At 42.9% G+C, this 19,411-nt stretch overlaps 1 protein-coding gene across 2 annotated transcripts in view; it reads left to right on the top strand.

Moving 5' to 3' along the window:
* Positions 1-2,881: 2,881 nt before the first annotated feature.
* Positions 2,882-19,411, top strand: part of Ppp2r2a (protein phosphatase 2 regulatory subunit Balpha) — a 64,787-nt gene continuing 48,257 nt past the window's right edge. For both annotated transcript variants that reach the window (XM_028890033.2, XM_028890032.2), the window contains exons 1-2: positions 2,882-3,239; positions 5,015-5,089. Coding sequence is in view for 1 of the 2 variants with exons in the window: in XM_028890032.2 (XP_028745865.1) it covers positions 3,233-3,239; positions 5,015-5,089 (82 nt within the window). In the remaining variant the exon portion in view is untranslated. The remainder of the gene's footprint in view (positions 3,240-5,014; positions 5,090-19,411) is intronic.

The raw sequence follows: 19,411 nt of genomic DNA on the forward strand, positions 1-19,411 counted from the left end.
GGAACATTATCCTATTGCACTATCTCGAGTGGTATGTAATCAGGTTTAAAGGTATGTGGGAAGTAGTTAGAGCAAATGCACAGGCAATTTACCTATTTACCAAACTGTTGTTTAGTAAATGTAGGTGAGCCGTCCGCGGTGGCGCACACCTTTGATCCCAGCACTCTGGGGGCAGAGCCAGGCAAATCTCTGTGAGTTTGAGGTCAGCCTGGTCTACAGAGTGAGATCCAGGACAAGCACCACAACTACACGAAAAGCCTAAATCAATCAATCAATCAATCAATCAATCAATCAATCAATCATTGTAGGTAAGATCACAAATGCCTCTTCCTTCCAAAGTTAAGAGTGAGAGATAGCCAGCTGAGGAGCACTTGCTTAGCATTCATTAGACCCTGGGTTTGATTTGCTTCACCATGACAATCAATCAATCAATAATAAATAAATAAATAAGCAAATAAATAAATAAAAAGAGTGAGAGTTAGCTCAGCAGTTACGAGTATTTGTTGCTCTTGCAGAGGAACAGGGTTCGATTCCCAGCATTCGCATGATAGTTCACAACTGTCTGTAACTCCAGTTGCAGGGGGTCTGACACTCTTCTGACTTCTGAGGGCACTAGGCATGCCCATGGTGCACAGGCACACATGCAGGCAGAACACGCACACACATAGGATAAAATTAAAACTTAAAAAATTAAAAAAAAAACTGACTGAGTGAAAACACTTAAATATAGTGACCTTAAGGGGCCAACATTGAAATGGTTTTTCTTCCCAAGTCAGAAAGACTTATTTATTCATCCATTAATCCCATGAATTATGTGGCTGGTGATAGGGAGGTGAGTAACATACTTCCTAGCCTCAAAGAATTCAGTGTAATAACAGACACCGACTGAGATCATTTTAATGTGGTTTAAAAACAGAAAAGTGCCTTATACTTTATGAGACTATTTGTATAAACTGACAACATGACCACTTCATAGTACGGTGAAGGGGAGGGTTTTATTACAGAGGAGAGAGAGCAGCCAGAGGCATTTGGAAGAGTCCAGGGAAGAAAGAGAAAGAAGTTGACCGGGCATGGCCAGAGAAGGAAGATTGGCAGAGGATAGAGGTTAGAGAAGACACAGTGAGAACAACAGGGTTGTGAGGAGAAGGAGTAGCTGGGTGAGGAAAGCCTGAGAGCTGGAGGGGGTTGAGGGAAGGGGAGGGGAGAAGGGCTGGGATGCCAGCATGGACTTTGAAATGTGTAACAGGTACTAGTGATACATACCAGCATGCGCTTTAATATGCTAATTGGCACCACAGGTCGCCATGTGTCCTTTCCACCACAGGTGAGGAAATGACTCTTTTTTTTTTTTTATTTTTGGTAAAGGGAACTGACTTCACAAGTTCCTAAGGAATGGTGGGTTTTTGTTTTTTGTTTTTTAAATCTAACTGCTAGAAATCCTCCTATTGTCCAGGTTGAGCTCATTTCTGGATATCTGGACTGCCCTTTGGAGTTTGGGGAATTGGGAGTTTCCTTTGGAGCTGACAGTATTTCTGTGTGCCTTCCCCGCCCTGCCCCCCCTCCCCGTTCCCCTCTCCCCCTCCCCTCAGAACTAGCTCAGTAGACCAGGCTGGCCTCATACATACTCACAGAGATCTGCCTGCCTCTGCCTCCAGAGCTCTGTGATTAAAGGAGTGTGCCACCGCTATGAAACAAGGACATTCAATCTAGTTAAAGGAGACAAGCAAATGGGGGAAACTGGCAGGGAAGTCTGACTGCAAGAGGCTACATTTAAATAGATTCGGTTTAATTTTTGTGTGTGATGTGTGTATGTGCGGCAGGGTCTCATATAGATAGCCTCAAACTCAATATCTAGTTCAGCTATGCTTGAAATTTGGAGCCTCTTACATTACCTCACAAAGTGCTGTTGAGATTATAGGCGGGTGTCACCACAGCCAGCAGAACACAGCTTCTTATATTTTTGGTTGTGAGCCTAGCCTTTCACGGCTGAGCCATCTCTCCAGCCCAGAACACAGCTTCTTAATCATTGATTTTACCACTTTTATTTGAACAGACTTCGGCCACTTTTTGTGCCATTCACAACACATTCAACTTTCTGTCGGGAGCCATTCTTTTTTCTTTTTCTTTCTTTCTTTCTTTCTTTCTTTCTTTCTTTCTTTCTTTCTTTCTTTCTTTCTTTCTTTCTCTCTCTCTCTCTCTCTCTCTCTCTCTCTCTCTCTCTCTCTCTCTCTTTCTTTCCTTTCTTTCTTTTTTTTTTTTGAGACAGGGTTTCTCTGTGTAGTTTTGATACTTGTCCTGGATCTCGCTCTGTAGACGAGGCTGGCCTTGAACTCACAGAGATCCGCCTGGCTCTGCCTCCCGAGTGCTGGGATTAAAGGCGTGTGCCACCGCCTGCCGGGCTATTCTTAAAACTGCTTGCAGTAAGTAGCCAAGAACTCTCATCCATGAGAAGGTAATCTAATTCACCCAGATGGAAGCAGCCCAGTTGTGTCCCTTTGGGCTCCGTGAACTCTCACCTTGGCTAGGCAGCGAGTATGCATCACTGTGCCTTTATTTTGGTGTCCCTGGTTGCTCACCCACAGTGTCATTGGAGCATCAAAAGGGGTGCTCTCCAGTAGACAGATGAGACCATCCCAGAGTCCCGGCCCTGGGGCAAGGGCTTGGGACCGTGTGCGGCGCAGAGAGGCCAGGCCGCGGCCCACTTGGGCACCGTGGGCCAACTTGGCACAGCCCACAGCCAGAGCAGCTAACCACCGCCCCAGCGCAGCGCAGGGCACTCCGCAGGGTCGCAGCGGGCGGGGGCGGAGCCAGAGCGCGGCAGGAAGGAGGCGTGACCAGCACGGCGCAGCCCACCCCAGGGGCGCTCCGCCCCCTAGAGTGACGTCACCGGCCAGCCAGCGGGCGCCATTTTGAAAGTGGAGTCGCCTGCCCCTGCCGCCGCGGCCGCCGTCGCTGTCGTAGCCGCCGCCGCCGCCGCCACCGCCGCCGCTGCTGCCGCCGCCGCCGCCGCAGGAGAAGGAGCACGAGAGGGGACGCCCCCGAGTGAAAGCCACCATCCTGCCGTCCGCTTTGCCCGGGCCGCTTCCCTTCCGCCCCGGTCCCCGTCCCCTCCCCCCTCAGGTGCCATCCGCCTCCATCCGCGCCCTCGATCCCCTCATCCCCAGGTGAGGGGGCTGAGCCCCGGCCGCGGAGACCCCGAGGAGCCCGGCAGGGCCATCATTTGCAGCGCGACATGGCAGGTAAAGGAGAAACGGCCCTCGGCCGGCTGACAGGGTGCCGCTTCCTCTAGGCGCTCTCCGTCACCCCCTAGCGACCGTGGCGGCGGGGCCTTGGCCTGGGGCGCTGGCCGAGTGCGGGGCGGGCGGGCGGGCGGGCCTGGCACTTGGGCTGGCTGGGATGGTGGGGCCTGGAGGCTGGGCCCCGGGCCTGGCACCGCACGAACACGGGCACGGGTGGGGTGGGGCGGGGGACTGCGTGGGTGGGGCGGGTGCCGGAGTGCAGATGGATCTCCCCTCTGCACCCTGCTCCCTCTGCACATACTCATTCCGCTCTTCCCGGTCTGCCGCCCGCCTTCCTGTAGAGACACACTCTGCCCTGATGGAAGGAAGAGCGCTTTGCAAGTTAAAATACAATGGAGTCATATGCCTCTCCCCCTCCCCGCCCCCCCCCCCAGCAATGCACACACATTATGGGTAGGTCAGGTTTTTTGAGGGTGTAACCCTGAATTTCGTGACGATGGTGCTCCCTTCCGTGACTTCTTACTCGTTGTCACTCACGGGTGCTAGGCCTTTAATAGAAGTTGTTAAAGATTGGTGTGTGTTTGTGTGTGTGTTGGAGGGGGGAGGAACAGGTAATATAAACTTTGCATTTTGCACAGGATCATTTGTGCAGATGTCCTTTTCCCAGAAGGGTTTCTCGGAGTTAAAATAGTTGTGGAGTTCAGTGATATAAATAGCCAGAGAGAGAGAGAGAGAGAGATTTCATAAAAGCTTGCGGGGGTGAAAAAGCACGGAGAAAACCCGATTGGGAATAATTTAGCAAGGAATAGGTAAAGGAAAAGCGAGGGTTAATGGCCTTTGAGGGTCAGTTATCTCTGTACATTTTGGTCTTGAATCCCTTCAGCTAGTAGAGTAATTCTAGATTGAGATTCGGTTTCTTTTCCAGAAATCCAGGAGTCGTCCTCCCTCCAGCCCCATTTCCTCCTCAGTTCTGGGCAGTGTCTGAGATTAAACCAATTTTCCTTGTCTTTTTCAATGTTTGCATAGATAACAGGACTTTTAAGAAGTTACGTTGGGCTGGTTTACAGTTTGCTATACAAACAAGCAGCCCTTTGACCTTGCTGTGAAATGATGATTGGAACTGTCTTGTAGGAGATGAGAAATTAGCAGAGTTGCTCTTTCCGGCCCTCTGGGTTCTCTGGTTAGGTGAAGGGAGGCAGAAGCAGCCTTGGACTATCTTGTCCCAAGCATTCATCGCCACCCCTTTTCCTGTGTCTGCAGCCAGTGATTTGCTCCTAATGAATGCAGTTGGGTGTTGTGTTTGCTGTGTCCATGCTTCGGTGGTAGAGTTCACATGAATCATCCCTCCTCTCGGGCAGTAATGTTCCCGAAGTTTTCTCTTCGTTCTATATTTCATGGTAGTTTAGCCTTATAACTCTTCTGTAGGCCTTTTGTACATTTAAAGGAAACTAACTTTTGCTATTTACTTTTTTTTCCTGGTAGGTCTTACTTGAAAGGCTCTGACTGTCTTCAAGGGGAAGGGGAAGTGGAAATGAGGCTTTGAATATCTGTACGATGATAATGATTGATAGACTGTATGCCTTTGAATATTTCATACCTGCAGTTTTGTTTTGAATGCTCTACCAAGTATTGGAGCCTCATTTGGTTCCAAATCCATGGACTTAGTGGTGGCTGTGTATGTGGGGAGTGTCATGCTAGTCTCAGATACCATCTCCATGTTTATGCGAGTAAACAGAACAGAACTCAGTTTTAATTGCTGTGTTTTCTTCTTCTAGGAGCTGGAGGAGGGAATGATATTCAGTGGTGTTTTTCTCAGGTGAAAGGAGCAGTCGATGATGATGTAGCAGAAGGTAAGAAAGTTTAACAGTGACAACCGATAGTGTCGTGGAAGTCTTGGGTACTGAAGAAACATGAACTAAACTGAGCCTATTACACTTGGAGAGTGTTTTGTGTATGTTGTCCAAAAGGTGTAACAATAGGTTTAAAAATCACCTTTCTGAAAAAGTCTTTATCTTTTTATGTCTTGTTTATTTTTTTCATTGAGTTAATGAAGTAAATGGTGAGCAGTAAGTGCTCTGGGAGGTTTGTGTAATAAGGTTTCCTTGTTATATAAATTCTACATGCAAATAACTGGACTTTGATGTTTGTGTTTTGTCGTTAGATAATTAAGTAGCAATAGATGCCAGCAACACTTAGCTCAGAAATGTTCCTACAGCATCCTTTACTCTATGGGGAGACTGAGATTCTTTTGAACTTAACTACTTTGGAATTATAGTGTTGGTTAACATGTTTGTTGAAAAAAATGCTGGCTCCAATTCACTTTATCTTGCAGGGATTCATGTGTGGTTAAGATAGATAAGATATAAATCACTTTTCTAGGGGACTTTTCGAGATAGAAGCTTGCTGATTTATTTCAGAACTTCTCTGAAGTTTTGGAATGTGAAGGTCTTGCACTCATTTTGAGATGATCTTTTGTGGTAGAGACAGATAATCTCTAAAAGGATGGTTACATTATTTCTTAGCTCAGAAATTTTTTTTTTTTGAGCTGAGGATCGAACTCAGGGCCTTGGGCTTGCTAGGCAAGCGCTCTACCACTGAGCTAAATCCCCAACCCGCTCAGAAAAATTTAGTTTGTGGGATTGGGGCGCGCGCGTGTGTGTGTGCACACACACACACACACACACACACAACAATATTCCTGGCTGGCCTTGACGTCAGAGATCTTCCTGCCTCTGTCTGAAAATGTATGACCCTTTCTCTAGCTTGTACCTTTCCCTGTGAGGTTGTGGTTGTCCGTCTGTGTCTCTCCCCCCCCCCCCAATGTGCTGTCCTTGGAGTGCTGTTGTGAGGATTTTTTTCAGGTGGTGGTAGGGCAAAGACTGTTGACTGGCCAGATGTTTGTGTGGTGACATTTGTCACCGATGTGTACTAAGTGTGGTGAGTCCTATAGAAAGTCACTGGTGTAATTATCATATTTTACAGACACTCCCACCATTGTTTTTTGGTGGGTTCTCATCCCTTCTTCAGATGAGAAACCAGAAACTTGGAAGAATTAAAGAATTTGAGAGGGTGACTCAGTGATGGTCACAAAATCAGTGTGTGCTGGTTTTCTCTTGAACTCATTTAAAGAAATAAATACTGTGTTCAAGGGAGGAGTCAAGTATTACTGATTTTGTAACTCTATTACCTGTTGAGTAGCAGGCACTCAGATATTGGATCTTTAGTTCTGTGTTGTGTAATACTCACCACATTATGAAAGTACTCTGTACTTGGAAAACATTCCTTGGTTGCTTTCTGTTTATTCCCCTTATCAAAGGTCTCCTGAATACTGAGAACTGGGGTGTGTGGTGTCCAGAACATAAGCTGTCTACCCTTAAGAAACTCAGTTTGCTTGTTAATCATGGGGCAGAAGACTTCACTCAATCAGAAATTGATTTTCTAAGCTGAACATCAATCACTTACCTGAAACAAGTGATAGCTTGTGATTGCACACACAAAATATATATGATGGATCAGTTTTAGTTCTTGTTTGTTAGTGAAAATAGCTTCACTTTGCTCTTGATTCATTAAATAGCTTTCTAGATTACATACTATAGTGACAACACATTCTTTTTTTTCTCTTCTTCTTCGAGACAGGGTTTCTCTGTGTAGCTTTGCGCCTTTCCTGGGACTCGCTTTGTAGACCAGGCTGGCCTCGAACTCACAGAGATCCGCCTGCCTCTGCCTCCCGAGTGCTGGGATTAAAGGTGTGCGCCTCTGCCGCCCGCCTGACAACACATTCTTAACATCTTAAAATGTCAGGACTTGGAGTGTGTGCTTCAGGAAGAACAGGACTTGTTCTAGTATCATGTCTTCATAAGTACATAGATAGCATTGTTTTCAAGTTATTCTGCTTTGATTGGCAGATTCTTGGAAACTGTAGTTTGTATATCTTTGTCTATTATGTTCATCAAGGGGAAGTTTTGCTTTTTTTTCTAATGTGGAATATGATTATTATGCATGGCCTATAGATATAGATTACAGTCTTTAAATGGTTGCCTCTAGCTCCACCTTTAGATTGCCTGCTTTCTTTTAAGGATCCTTTGTAATTTCTTTGCTGTCAGTGGCTTGCGATGTGTGACTGTCTCCTTGAAGCCAGCCGGCCAGCCGGCCGCCGCCAGGGCATGCTGATGTACTTGTGTAATGCTTTCAGCTTCTGTGCCTGCCTTCCCATTTGTCCACTTTTGATCCAATCTGCTGTCTGCATTGTAGGTTTTTTGTTTTGGCTTGGTTTTTGGTTTTTCAAGATAGGGTTTCTCTTGAGATCAGGTTGTCCTGAAGCTACCTCCATAGACCAGGCTGGCCTTGAACTCAAAGAGCTCCACCTGCTTCCTCACCAGTGCTGAGATTAAAGGTGTGGCTGCCACGCCCTGCTGTAGTTAACTTCTTAAATAAGTCCCATTTTCTTTCTGTGTTTTACTTCTGAGTTAATTTTAAACAATCCTGATTTGTCATTATTCTCGGGAATCTTTTTTTTTTTTTTTTTTTTTTTTTTTTTTGACAGGGTTTCTCTGTAGTTTTGGTGCCTATCCTAGATCTTGCTGTATAGAGCAGGCTGTCCTCGAACTCACAGATCATAGAGATCCACCTGGCTTTGCCTCCCTGGAGTGCTGGGATTAAAGGCATGTGCCACCACCGCCCAGCTTTCTTGGAAATCTTTAGTGGATCATTGGATCTATTGGATTAAAAAGCTAAATTTCAGCTGGCCAAGTTTGACATTTATTCAATATGGTTCCTCTTAAGCTAATGAGGCCACTGAACTGTACAATCAAACCCTATGCACTGTACTTGTGATTTTTGAGGGGGGGGAGGTTGAACCCAGAGCCTTGTGCATGCTAGGCAATTGCTGTTCACTCAGGTACATCTCCAGCTTGCTGATCCCATACTGGTATGTCTGATATCCTCCTATAATTGTTCTCTTATCAGAATCCTGCTCATCCTCAGTCACACCTATAACCTTTTAATTACCTCTTGTGGAAATCATTTTTAAAATCTCTTTTACAGCACTTTATTAAATAGATACTATATTTAGTGCCTTGAACCTCTACTGTTACACTGTAAGCCTAGTGCCAGACTGATCTTTGTTTCTCTGCAAATGTTCTGTGTAAACTGCTCTGCCTAGAACAGAGCCTGGCACACAGTAGGCATCGAATATCTTGAGTAAAAGTCAGTGTTACTGTTGCTAGGTTTTTGAAAGGGGAAGAAAAGAGGTAGAAGGTAGGATAGTTGGGGTGAACTTCTGGCACTCACATTTGATTTACTTGGCAGCCTTTTTATTCTAGTTTGCAGCTTTTTAACAGGGAAAGCAGGAGCCCTTGCTCCAACATAAATGAGAGGTTAAAGCCCTTCTGGGTTCCTGTACTTAGACATAAAAATGGCAAGAACTAGATGAAGTGATTTCTGCTGTTTCTTATTTTCTGTTCTTGTAGTTCCCAAAGATGTTAGAAGGAGGTAGCCCCATATTATTACTACGGATATGTTTTACGGTGCTGACTCAGTAGGGGCCTTAATTAATAATAAGTTGTAACTGGACTGACTTCTCAAGGCTCAGGAGTTTTAAGTACAGAAACAAGCTTGACACTTGGCCACAGGCTCTTGCTGTGTTTGGTCCTAAATGGGGCCGAGGTAGAACAACATCCATGCTGCGATACTGTTCTGTCTACATGGGTCTGCAGGCATGCAGCTTTTGTGCTTTACCTTTGGAACAGCTTCTTGTTTGAGAGGAAGTTGAAGCACTGAAATTTGTCCTTCTGATTTTCTCCTAGCATGGAGTTCTCAGAGTCTCTAAGGTCACTGTAACACTATTGCACTTGAAGTCTTGGATTTTCCTGGACTGGTAACACCACTGTGGTGTGGGGCCCATCAGTTCACCCATGCTTTTGCTCCATTGTAAAAGACTTGTTGTAAACCCTGACTTAGTGTTAGTTTGATGTTTAAATGAACTTATACCTACAAAACAGAAAGAACACTGTCTTGCTTATGAGAATAGGCAGAGTTGTTGTTTTGTTGTTGAGACATGGTCTCACATGTAGCTCTGGCTGACCTGGAACTTGCTTGCTGGCCTTGAACTCACAGAGATCCACCTCTACCTACCTCTGTCATACCTGGCCTGTTTTTTCAGACTGGGTCTCTTGTGGCCTGGTACTCTTATGTGGTGTAACCTATGCAGGCATGGAGCTCAAGATCTCCCCGCCTCAGTGCTGGTATTGCTGGTATTACAGGTGTACATGAGTGTGCCCTTCTTGAGAGCCTTGTAAAGATTTATTGTCACTTCAGTGCTTAGAGCAAGTAAGGGATAATTAGAGTGTGAGGAAACTGTGAGATTGTTTTACTATTTTATGTGTGTATGTTTTGCCTGCACATACATCTTTGTACTATGTGTGTGCTTTAACCTATGGAGGTCAGATGATCTAGACTTGCAGTTGCAGACAGTTGTGAGCTGCCATGTGGGTGCTGGTATTTGGACTGAGGTTCTCTGGAAGAGTAGCCATTGTTCTTTTCTCCTGAGACATCTCTATAGCCAGAGAGTATATATGGTCTTTAAAATAGCTACTAAAGCTTTGTTGGCCAAAGTGAAGGCATGGTAAATGTTATGTGTGGAACCTCAAACTCTGTACAGCTGTGGATGGCCTTAAACTTCTGATCCTCTTGCTTCCACCTCCCAAGTACTGGGGTTATCGGCCAGTGTCACTGTGCTTGGGCTTTTAAAGAATTCTGTAGTTAGTGTAATGACTTTATGACATCTTCCTGTGTATGTAACATTGTACTTTGCTCTTATTTGCTCCCTTCACTATACACATTCTTTACTTGCCCTAGCAAAGTCTAAACAAACAGATTATAGAGAAAAATATGAACCTAGTAAGATCACAAAAAGAAGCTATTAATTAGCATAAAAGCAGCCTCTCTAAGCAGATGGGAGGGAGTTCTCATGAGGTCAGGGTGCCTTAAGCAGGTTGGTATATAGATAGGTGTCTGTTATTTTTTATTGACTTGGACTTTTTTTTTTTTTTTGGTTTCTCTGTGTAGTTTTGGTGCCTGTCCTGGATCTCACTCTGTAGAACAGGCTGGCCTCGAACTCACAGAGATCCGCCTAGCTCTGCTCCTGAGTGCTGGAATTAAAGGTGTGCTGCACCACCACCACCACCACACCACCACCCGGCTGACATTTTCTTTCTCTTTCTTTCTTTCTTTCTTTCTTTCTTTCTTTTCTTTCTTTCTTTTCTTTCTTTCTTTCTTTCTTTCTTTCTTTCTTTCTTTCTTTCTTTCTTTCTTTCTTTCTTTTCTTTTTTCTTTCTTTCCTTCCTTCCTCCTCCCTCCCTCCCTCCCTCCTCCCTCCCTCCCTCCTCCCTCCCTCCTTCCCTCCTTCCTCCACCTTTCACTTTGTAGACCAGGCTGCCTGGAACTCACAGAGATCCGCCTGGCTCTGCCTCCCGCCCACCACCGCCCGGCTCTATTTTGACTTTTAAAATGTAGTGTGTTATTTGGGGAAGGTGGCATGTGCATATAGGTTTGTTTGTTTTTTGAATCCAGTGCTCTGCTAATGGCTTTAGGTGAAATGTAGTACTGGCCTCGCTCTCTGGTCTGTGATCCTGAGATCAAGTGTTAACTCTTCTTGTAAAATAATAGATACCCATAGGAAAATGATATATCTGTATTAATTTTGTATGCTTCCAACTCAGTTTCTTTCTTGTAGATGAAGACTAAGCTGTTTCCATTATGAGCCCCATCTCTTTGCCCTCAGTGCCATGTGAGTGCCATGATGCTGTAGCACATGTGTGGTTCATTTGGGAGTCTGCTTGCATAGTTAGCACCATGTTCGTGTTTACTATTGAACCAGTGGGGCTCCATGCTATCACTTGCTTCATTTTTCCTAATTATTGACTGTCCGTTTTTTTTTGTGTGTGTGTATCTGTCTGCATCTTTTTGCCACTTAAAATGGGATTACACAGGTTCTGAGCTTTACAGAAAGTGTGTGGAGTAGTATGATGAGCTTGTACCACCCAATGCATCAACAGAGGGCCACAAGCTGTCCCTTTTTTTTTAGGGTATCTCTGTTGCCCTGACTGTTCTGGAACTCACTCCGTAGACCACGCTGGCCTTGAACTCAGAGATCCTCCTGTCTCTTCAGAGTAGTGGAATTGAAGGTGTGCACCACTACTGCCCCACTCACTGTCCCATTTTTATGCTCGCACCACTTCATCTTTTCCCATCTATTGTTTTTAAAGTATGAATTTAACAAGATAGAAAACAGTAAAACAACAGGGATTCTCCCTCCTTCCATTCACTCTTTGAGACAGGATCTCATGTAGCTCAGGCTGGCCTCAAAACTCCTTATATAGCACTCCTAAACTCAAACTCCCAAACTCACTGAGTATCAGAGAATCCTTTGGAATTTGTGATCCTTTGGCTTCAACCTCACAAATGGTAGGATGTCAGGAGTGCACTACTACACCCTGTTTATTTAATTTTTTTAATATGATTTTTCACTTTATATTTTTGCTGATTTGCATATTTGACAGTCTTAAGTTTTGTGTTATAAGAAATTATTTTAGGATAGGATTTTGGTACATAAAACTTGATTTTATGAAACCTGAATTAAAATGCATTGTATCTTTTCAGTTCTTTGCTTCCTGTTTTGGTAGGGTTTAGACTTGTGAACTGGTTCTTGGAAAATACTTCTTAAATGGAAATGGTCTAAATATGTACCAAATAAGGACATAAAACTCTGGAGAAATAACCAGTCTTTAGGGTATACCAAATCATGTTTTAAAAATCTATTCTGTATGGTTAATGGTAGACTTTAATACAGTCTCTGTTCCTTATAGTAGTATATGTGTTTAAGTTTAGGCATGAAGGTAAGTTAGAAAAAAATGGTAGAAGCTTGTTTTGCAGGCTTTTAAAGCATTGATTGACCCATGGGCCATATTCTAAAACTAATAGCAATGGTCTTATTTAGTATTCTTTCTTTGACATGGGATACCTTTCAGCACTAGCTTTGCTACTGACGGATCGAGTCAATTCATGGCAAGGGCTGTCACTCAATGTATGTAAATTTGCCCAGTAAATAACCTTAATGGCAGTCTGTAGTATCAGACAATTTCTTGGTTATATTTTAAGGTAGTAAGTTTTTTTTTTTTTAAATACGTTTAGTGATAAAAACCTGTAAGAAATAATGATTATTAAAAGTGAGTTATCTGGCATTTGTCTCAAGTTTTGAAAATAAATTGGAAATTAAACATTATTTAATACTCTAATAGTAATTTTATAATCAATTTAAAATCAGTGAAGTCCTTGGGAATTGTGGAATAAGTTAAAATTGTGAGAGATGAAAGATTGCTTGAATGAGTAGACAGGTTGCCTTATTTGCTGATGTGTGCTTGCCTGGTTCATCTTCAGGGTTGGTTAGTTGTAAGAAGAAAGATGACTGTGTAAGTTAGCTTCTTTATGGGGAAATTGGAATATTGAAGATAGGTATTTGGCTAGTATTTTCAGTTGTGTTGTTTCCCTTGTCTTACCTGAGGTGAAGATAGAAATTATAATTAAGTCATTAAGGAGTTCCAAGTTGCTTCCTTAATAGAAGGAAATAAATAAAAACCTGGACACAGATTAGAGTTTTCTGTCTGGGCCAAGTGTGTAGAAGAGTTGTCTGGCTGTTACGTAATGAACAGCTGCTAGCATTATTGAGCATTTATAGAATACACACTTTCATGTGGTGTGCTTTTTGTTTCATCTTATTGTTTATTTTTAAGATTGCATTTATGTATATATTGTGTGATGATGACCCACATGGTGGGAGATAGAGAACTTGGGATCAGTCAGTGTTCTGCTAATGTAAGTCCTTGGGGATTGAACACACATCATCCGTCAGAAGAGTCTTAACCACTGAGACATCTCACTGGTCTATCTTACTTTTTTGTATGTGGAGATGCTTTCTTACTCTATTGCACAGACTGGCCCAGAACTCACAGCAGTCTGCTTCCTGCCTCAACCTCCCAAAGTGCTGAGATGACTGGCCTGAATCGCTACTCCTAGACCATTGCTTTGTGTGTATTTGTTCACTAATCTCCATAAACCCTGTGAAGTAAGCAGACCTTGTTGAGAAGGTTAATGTATTAACTGTAATCTTGTGCAAGTGGAGCCACTAAGATGCTTATCTTGCCTTCATTTTCCTAATGCAATTTGATTTCAAATGCTGATCTCCAACCTGAGCTCTGTGGCTCTACCTGTAATCACAGCTTTCTGGAGGCTGAGGCAAGAGGACCATGAGTTTGAGGCCAGTGTGGGATATAGAGCAAGATACTGTTTCTCTTATTTTAATTCAGATAAAGGTATTTTGCAGTGTTTTTGTTTGTTTTGTTTAATTTTTGTTTAGCCAAGATAGAGGTGGACTTTGAAGTCCATTCTTGGGCGTCTACCTCCCAAGTACTAGGATTACATGCCACCATGACAACTGGTCTTTTTGCTTTATGTTTACAATATGCTTTATTTTAGGGGAAGCTAGTTCCGGTAATGGAACCTAGAACTGAGGACCTTGCATGTACGAGGCGAGCATTCTACTGCCCGTATTTTTTTTTTTTTTCCTATGGGTTGCGGTCTGATTGTTCTTTATTTTATGTCTAGAATCCACTTATGAGTGAGTAGGTATTTTGTTTTAATATTATTTCTGTTTGGAGATTTACTGATTTTTTCTGCCAATGCCATTTTGAAACTGAGATATGAACTATATATAGATGGGTTAGAATGCTTTGTGATGCTTTTAATGTTTTGCAATTTTGCATTGTGTGTGTTTATACAAAGGCATTTTGCTTGTCAGAGTTTATAACCACTGAAAATAATTGTCACTTAGTCCCTTTGTTCTCAGTATATGATCTGGCAACCTGTGAACTCACTGAAATGTTTATGAATTCAAAGTTTTTTCATAATGATAGATACTACAATGAATTTGCCTTTTACACTGTGTTGCCATTTATAGCAATGGTGAGAAAGCCACATGGGTCAGCCCACAGGCATATTAATTGGTGCAATGGCACCGCATTGCTAATGGTCACAGTAATCCTCGAAACACACACTAGCCGGTGAGAACAGTCCTCCTCCTTTTATTATTATTGAGACAGGGTCTCTTTATGTAGTCTTGGCTGTACTGAAGTCTTGGCTGTACTTGAACTCACAGACCACAGAAGTCCACCTACCTCTGCCTCCCAGGTGCTAGGAGTAAAGGTGTGCACCACTATGCTAAGATAGAACTGACCAGTTCTACTTGAATACTCTTGACAGAGTAGTAACTACTGATTACTTTGGCTTGAATACCTTTACCTCTCCCTCGCCCCTCCCCTCCCTCTTCCCTCCCCTCCCCTCTTCCCTCCCCTCTCCCTCTCCCCTCCTTTCTTTATGAGACTGGTCATGAACTCGATCCTCTTGCCTCAAACTACCAAATATTGATATTACAGATATGTGCCACCACACCTTGTTTATGACATGCAGGGGATTGAACCCAGGGCTTCAAGCATGCTAGGCAGGCACTCTGCCAGCAGAGCCACATCCTCGGCCCTGTAGTCTCTCCATAACATCTTTGATACTATGTAGAGCTTATTACCACAAGAAAAATACTTTAAAATGTAAAGCTTTTTTGGTCTCAGATACTGTCCTGTCCATAGAATATGCCTAGCATTTGCTTAGTCTCTGAAGGTGGAATATGTATAGTGTCTGAGTATATGCAGGAGCCTGCGCCTGTATGCCTAGAGGCCAGATGTTTTTTTTTCCTTTCTCATTCACTCTATTACCTTGTTTTTTTTTATCACTTATTTATTTTCTTATTTAGAGATAGGTCTTAACAATGTAATCCTGGCTGGCCTGGAACTCTAATTCAGGTCAGGTTGGCCTGCTAAGCAAGAGATCTGCCGGCCTCTTGTTGTCTTCCAAAAGATGGGCTTAAAGGTGTTCAAAACCAAGCCAGTCTCCACCTTACCTTTGGGACAGGGTCTCTCACTGAATTTGGAGCTTACTGTTTGACTACACATTTAAAACTGTCATGGGGCTAGGCTTAAACTCAGTACAAGTGCCTAGCAAACCTTAAGACCAGTTTCACTCTCCAATACTGAACTTCTATAGATCAGTGTTGGCCTCCAGTTTCTTGATCCTCCTGTTTTTATACCTCTAAATTCTGGGATTACAGGCATGGACTTCCATTCCCAGATCATTATGGCATCTTCATTCATATGTGTATCATTAAACTTGATTGTCATTCTAAATTAAGACTTTAAAAATACTTGCTGTTATATTTATGAGTGTTTTGCATGCACAGCAAGACTATGTGTTGGTGCCTGTGGAGGTGAAAACAGGTTGTCAGATGCCCTGAAATTGGAGTTAGGGACAGTTGTGAGCTGCCATGTGGGTGCTGGGAACCTCTGCAAGAAGAGTTGAGTGCTCTTAATAGTTGGACTGTCATTCTAGCCCCTACTTGGTCAGTTTCTAAAGCATTGTTGAAAATGCTAAAATGTGTTATACTTCTTGGGTGGCTGAGAATAAAGCTACATAAATTCATGCGACCCAGTAATATGATAGTCCTAAGTTTTTTGTATTTTGTTTTGTTTTCTTCTAGCTGAGGGAGGCTAGAGAGATATCTCAGGAGTTAAGAGCATTTGTTCTTGCAGAGGACCAGGGTTCAGTTCTCAGTACCCATGTGACTCACAACCATCTATAACTCAAATTTCAGGGGATCCAATGCCCTTATTTGACCTCCTTGTGCAGCAGCACACATGTGGTGCACATGTACAAAACAATAATACATGAAAGAAAATAAATCTTTTTAAAAACAATTTTTTTCTTTTGTGATTTACTTATTTATTTTTTGGTTTTTCGAGACAGGGTTTCTCTGTAGTTTTGCACCTTTCCTGGAACTCACTCTAGCCCAGGCTGGCCCTCGAACTTCACAGAGATCCTCCTGCCTCTGCCTCCCGAGTGCTGGGATTAAAGGCGTGCGCCACCACTGCCCAGCCGTGATTTATTTAATTTTGAGGCAGCATGTTGAGAAGTAGAAGCAGAGGCAGGAGGATCTCATTAGGTTTGAGGTCAGCTTTCATAATGAGACCCTGACACAAAAAAATTGAAACAAAAGGAAAACAATCCCCTTTCTTCCATGTCATTTTGAGCACAGGTTGGTGGACTCAGGATCCTCTTCCCTTATCATGGAGAGTGCTGGAAATATAGGCATGTGTCACTTTGCCTAAGAAGAAAAATAATTTCCTAATTTATTTTTAATTTATTCTTCCCTCGTATATATTACATCCTGATTGAACTTCCCCTCCTTCACTCCTCCCAGCCCTCCAACCCCCCCTCCCCCATCTACTTCTGGTTCCCTTCAGAAAAGAGCAGGCCTCCTAGGGATGTCAACCCAACATGGCATACAAGTTACAATACTAGACACATACCTACATATCAAGGCTGGACAAGGCAACCTAGCAGGAGAAAAAGGGTTCCAAGAGCTGGCAAAAGAGTGTGAGACACCCCCACTCCCACTCTTAGGAGTCCCACAAGAACACTAAGCTGCACAACCATAACATATATACAGAGGACTAGCTCAGACCCATACAGGGTCTGTGATTGTCACTTCAGTCTCTGTGAGTCATGTTCTCCTATAAGAATAAAATAGAACTAGCAAAGTGGGTTGATTAGTAAAGACTCTTATCACCAAGCCTGAAGACGTGAGTTCAATCCCTGGGACCAGTAGAGGGAGAGAATAGATTCTGAAGGTTGTCGTTTTTACTGCCATTCATCTGTGGCACACAAGTGCCTCTGTGTGTGTGTGTGTGTGTGTGTGTGTGTGTGTGTGTGTGTGTGTGTGTAGTTTTTGGATAGGAAGAAAGGAAGGCAGTGATAGGGAACAAACACTTGGCCTTACTAGTCCAAGGAATGCCTAGTGTAGGCACGTGCTGAGCAATTAGGAAGTTCAGTTGCAGTTCCATCAGCAACATTAACAGACTACCATCAAACAGAACAATCTTCTAGTGGTTTGTTGTTTGTTAAGATTTTGTTTTTTTCATTTTATGAGTACTTTGTTTGCATGTTTGTCTTCTACCATGTGCCAGAAGAGGATGTCTGGTCTCTTGGAAGTGGAGTTACAGATAATTGTGCACCACTATGTGGGTGCTAGGACTTGAAACCTGGTCATTTGGAAGAGTCTACTGGGTCTTCTTTTTAGCTTCATAATAGGAGAATCTTAAGTCTTTCTACTCCTCAAATCAAGGTCACTTGGTTTTTTGACAATTTGGAGCTCATGGGGTGGTCAGGAAATGCTCTGATGAAATGAACATTGCTTGCTTTGGGTGGGTTAGGAGATGGGGAAAGCCAGGCGAGAATGTTGGTTTATCACAGTTGAGGTTAGGCAGTGGAGTGAGTGGTCCTTTGGCGTTTGAGTAATTTAAAATTGTTTAGTAATGAAAGTTCATCTTCTTTTTCTTCTTTTCTCAGTCTCCTCTAGTGTTTGTTCTTTCCTGTCATGTATTCTCCATACCTCTGGCAGGAGTAATGGAATCGGGTGAGGATGGCGCCCACTTAGAACAGGCTAGGGTCAGTTGCTCACAGCAGCGGTTGAATGTGGGGAGTTGGGAGCACCTGAAGGCATGGTATTGACCCCACTTGTTTCAGCTTTAAAAAGCCTTGCCTGTAACTTCCCTTGCTACTCAAGAGAATAGTGTAAATGGCAAACGTTCTCTTTTTCTTTCAGATGTTTTGTGCATATCTCAGGTCTTTTCTAGAACTTGCCTAGACAGGTGAATGTAGTCAATTTCCTTAGAAATTCTATAGGTGTTTGAAGAGAGTGGAAAACAAATTATATTGCCAGTGAGTTAGCCTTCTTGCTTGCACGCTCCCTTCCTCCCTTCCTATTTAGAGCATGTTGATTTTTCTAGAGTCTTTAGCTTTATGTGGGTGTGCTGGGTAGGATCTTGGTAAGATTCAGCCTTTGATTCCTCATCTAGGTCAAGGATTGTGCAATTCTAACATTGCAGGGAGACTGCATTGTGATAGACAAGATGGCTCAGGGTGTTTTTTTTTTTTTTTTTTAAGGGAAGGGGGCTCAAGTACGGAAATAACTCTTTACTTTGTTCCTGAGTGGATTCATTATGCCAAAAATTGTTCCATAAATAAATATTGCCAGGGAGCTCTGTGCTAGATGTTAAACACAAAATAAAAACATAAACAGACTTGGGGTGGGAGCTTTGTACTGGTCTTAGAAGAGCAGTGAGCATTAGATTGTGTATCCATTTCTAGATTAAACTCAAGTTTAGTTGAGGCTGGATCTTGCTGTTTGTTTAGTTAAGTTTGCTTATGCTAGATTCTAGATTGTCTCCCAATGTTATGAGAATGAACTTAAGAAATAAAATCTTCTCTTCAGCCCTTTAATCTTACTTATCCTTTCACAATTTCATGAAGATAGATGAAGTATTTTTCCCATTATCTTCTCATCCCATTCTGTTCAATCCTTCCTTCCCAGGGAGTCCAGCTTTTTATTTTCATGTCTTTTTGTTTGTTTTTGTGACTCATTGAGTTTATAATTGGGGTTGCTTTTATGATCAGACATTGTTTGTTTAGTTAAGACTAAAGTGGTGGCGTCTCATGCCTTAAGTCCCAGTACTTGGGAGGCAGAGTCAGACCGATCTCTGAGTTCGAGGCCAGCCTGGTCTCCAAAGAGAGTTCCAGGACAACCAGATCTACACAGAGAAAACCCTGTCTGAAAAAAACCAAAAAAAAAAAAAGGAAAGACAGAATATCCCTATAGCACAGTATAGCCCAGAACTCACTAGCCCAGGTTGTCCTGGACCTTTTGACAGTCTTCCTTTCTCAGCCTCTTAGGTCCTAGAATTACAAGTGTAAGCCACAATGCCTGGCCTACATGCCTACTCTTTTATTTACATCTTGATGATTTTCTGTTACTTGTTCATTGGGAACCTTTTCTATCTCTGGTTTCTTTCTCAGATCATCTAAATTTAGATTTCGTTTGGTTGGTTTTCTTGGTGTACATAGTCTAGATGAACAATTTGGTTTTGACCTATCCTTCTCTGGAATGTCCTCAGACTTTTAAAGTGTTTGCTTCTGTTGTTTTCATATTTGTAAAGTATGTGTCATAATAGCTCTTT

This window comes from Peromyscus leucopus, chromosome 9, assembly GCF_004664715.2.
Source record: "Peromyscus leucopus breed LL Stock chromosome 9, UCI_PerLeu_2.1, whole genome shotgun sequence".
NCBI lineage: Eukaryota > Metazoa > Chordata > Mammalia > Rodentia > Cricetidae > Peromyscus > Peromyscus leucopus.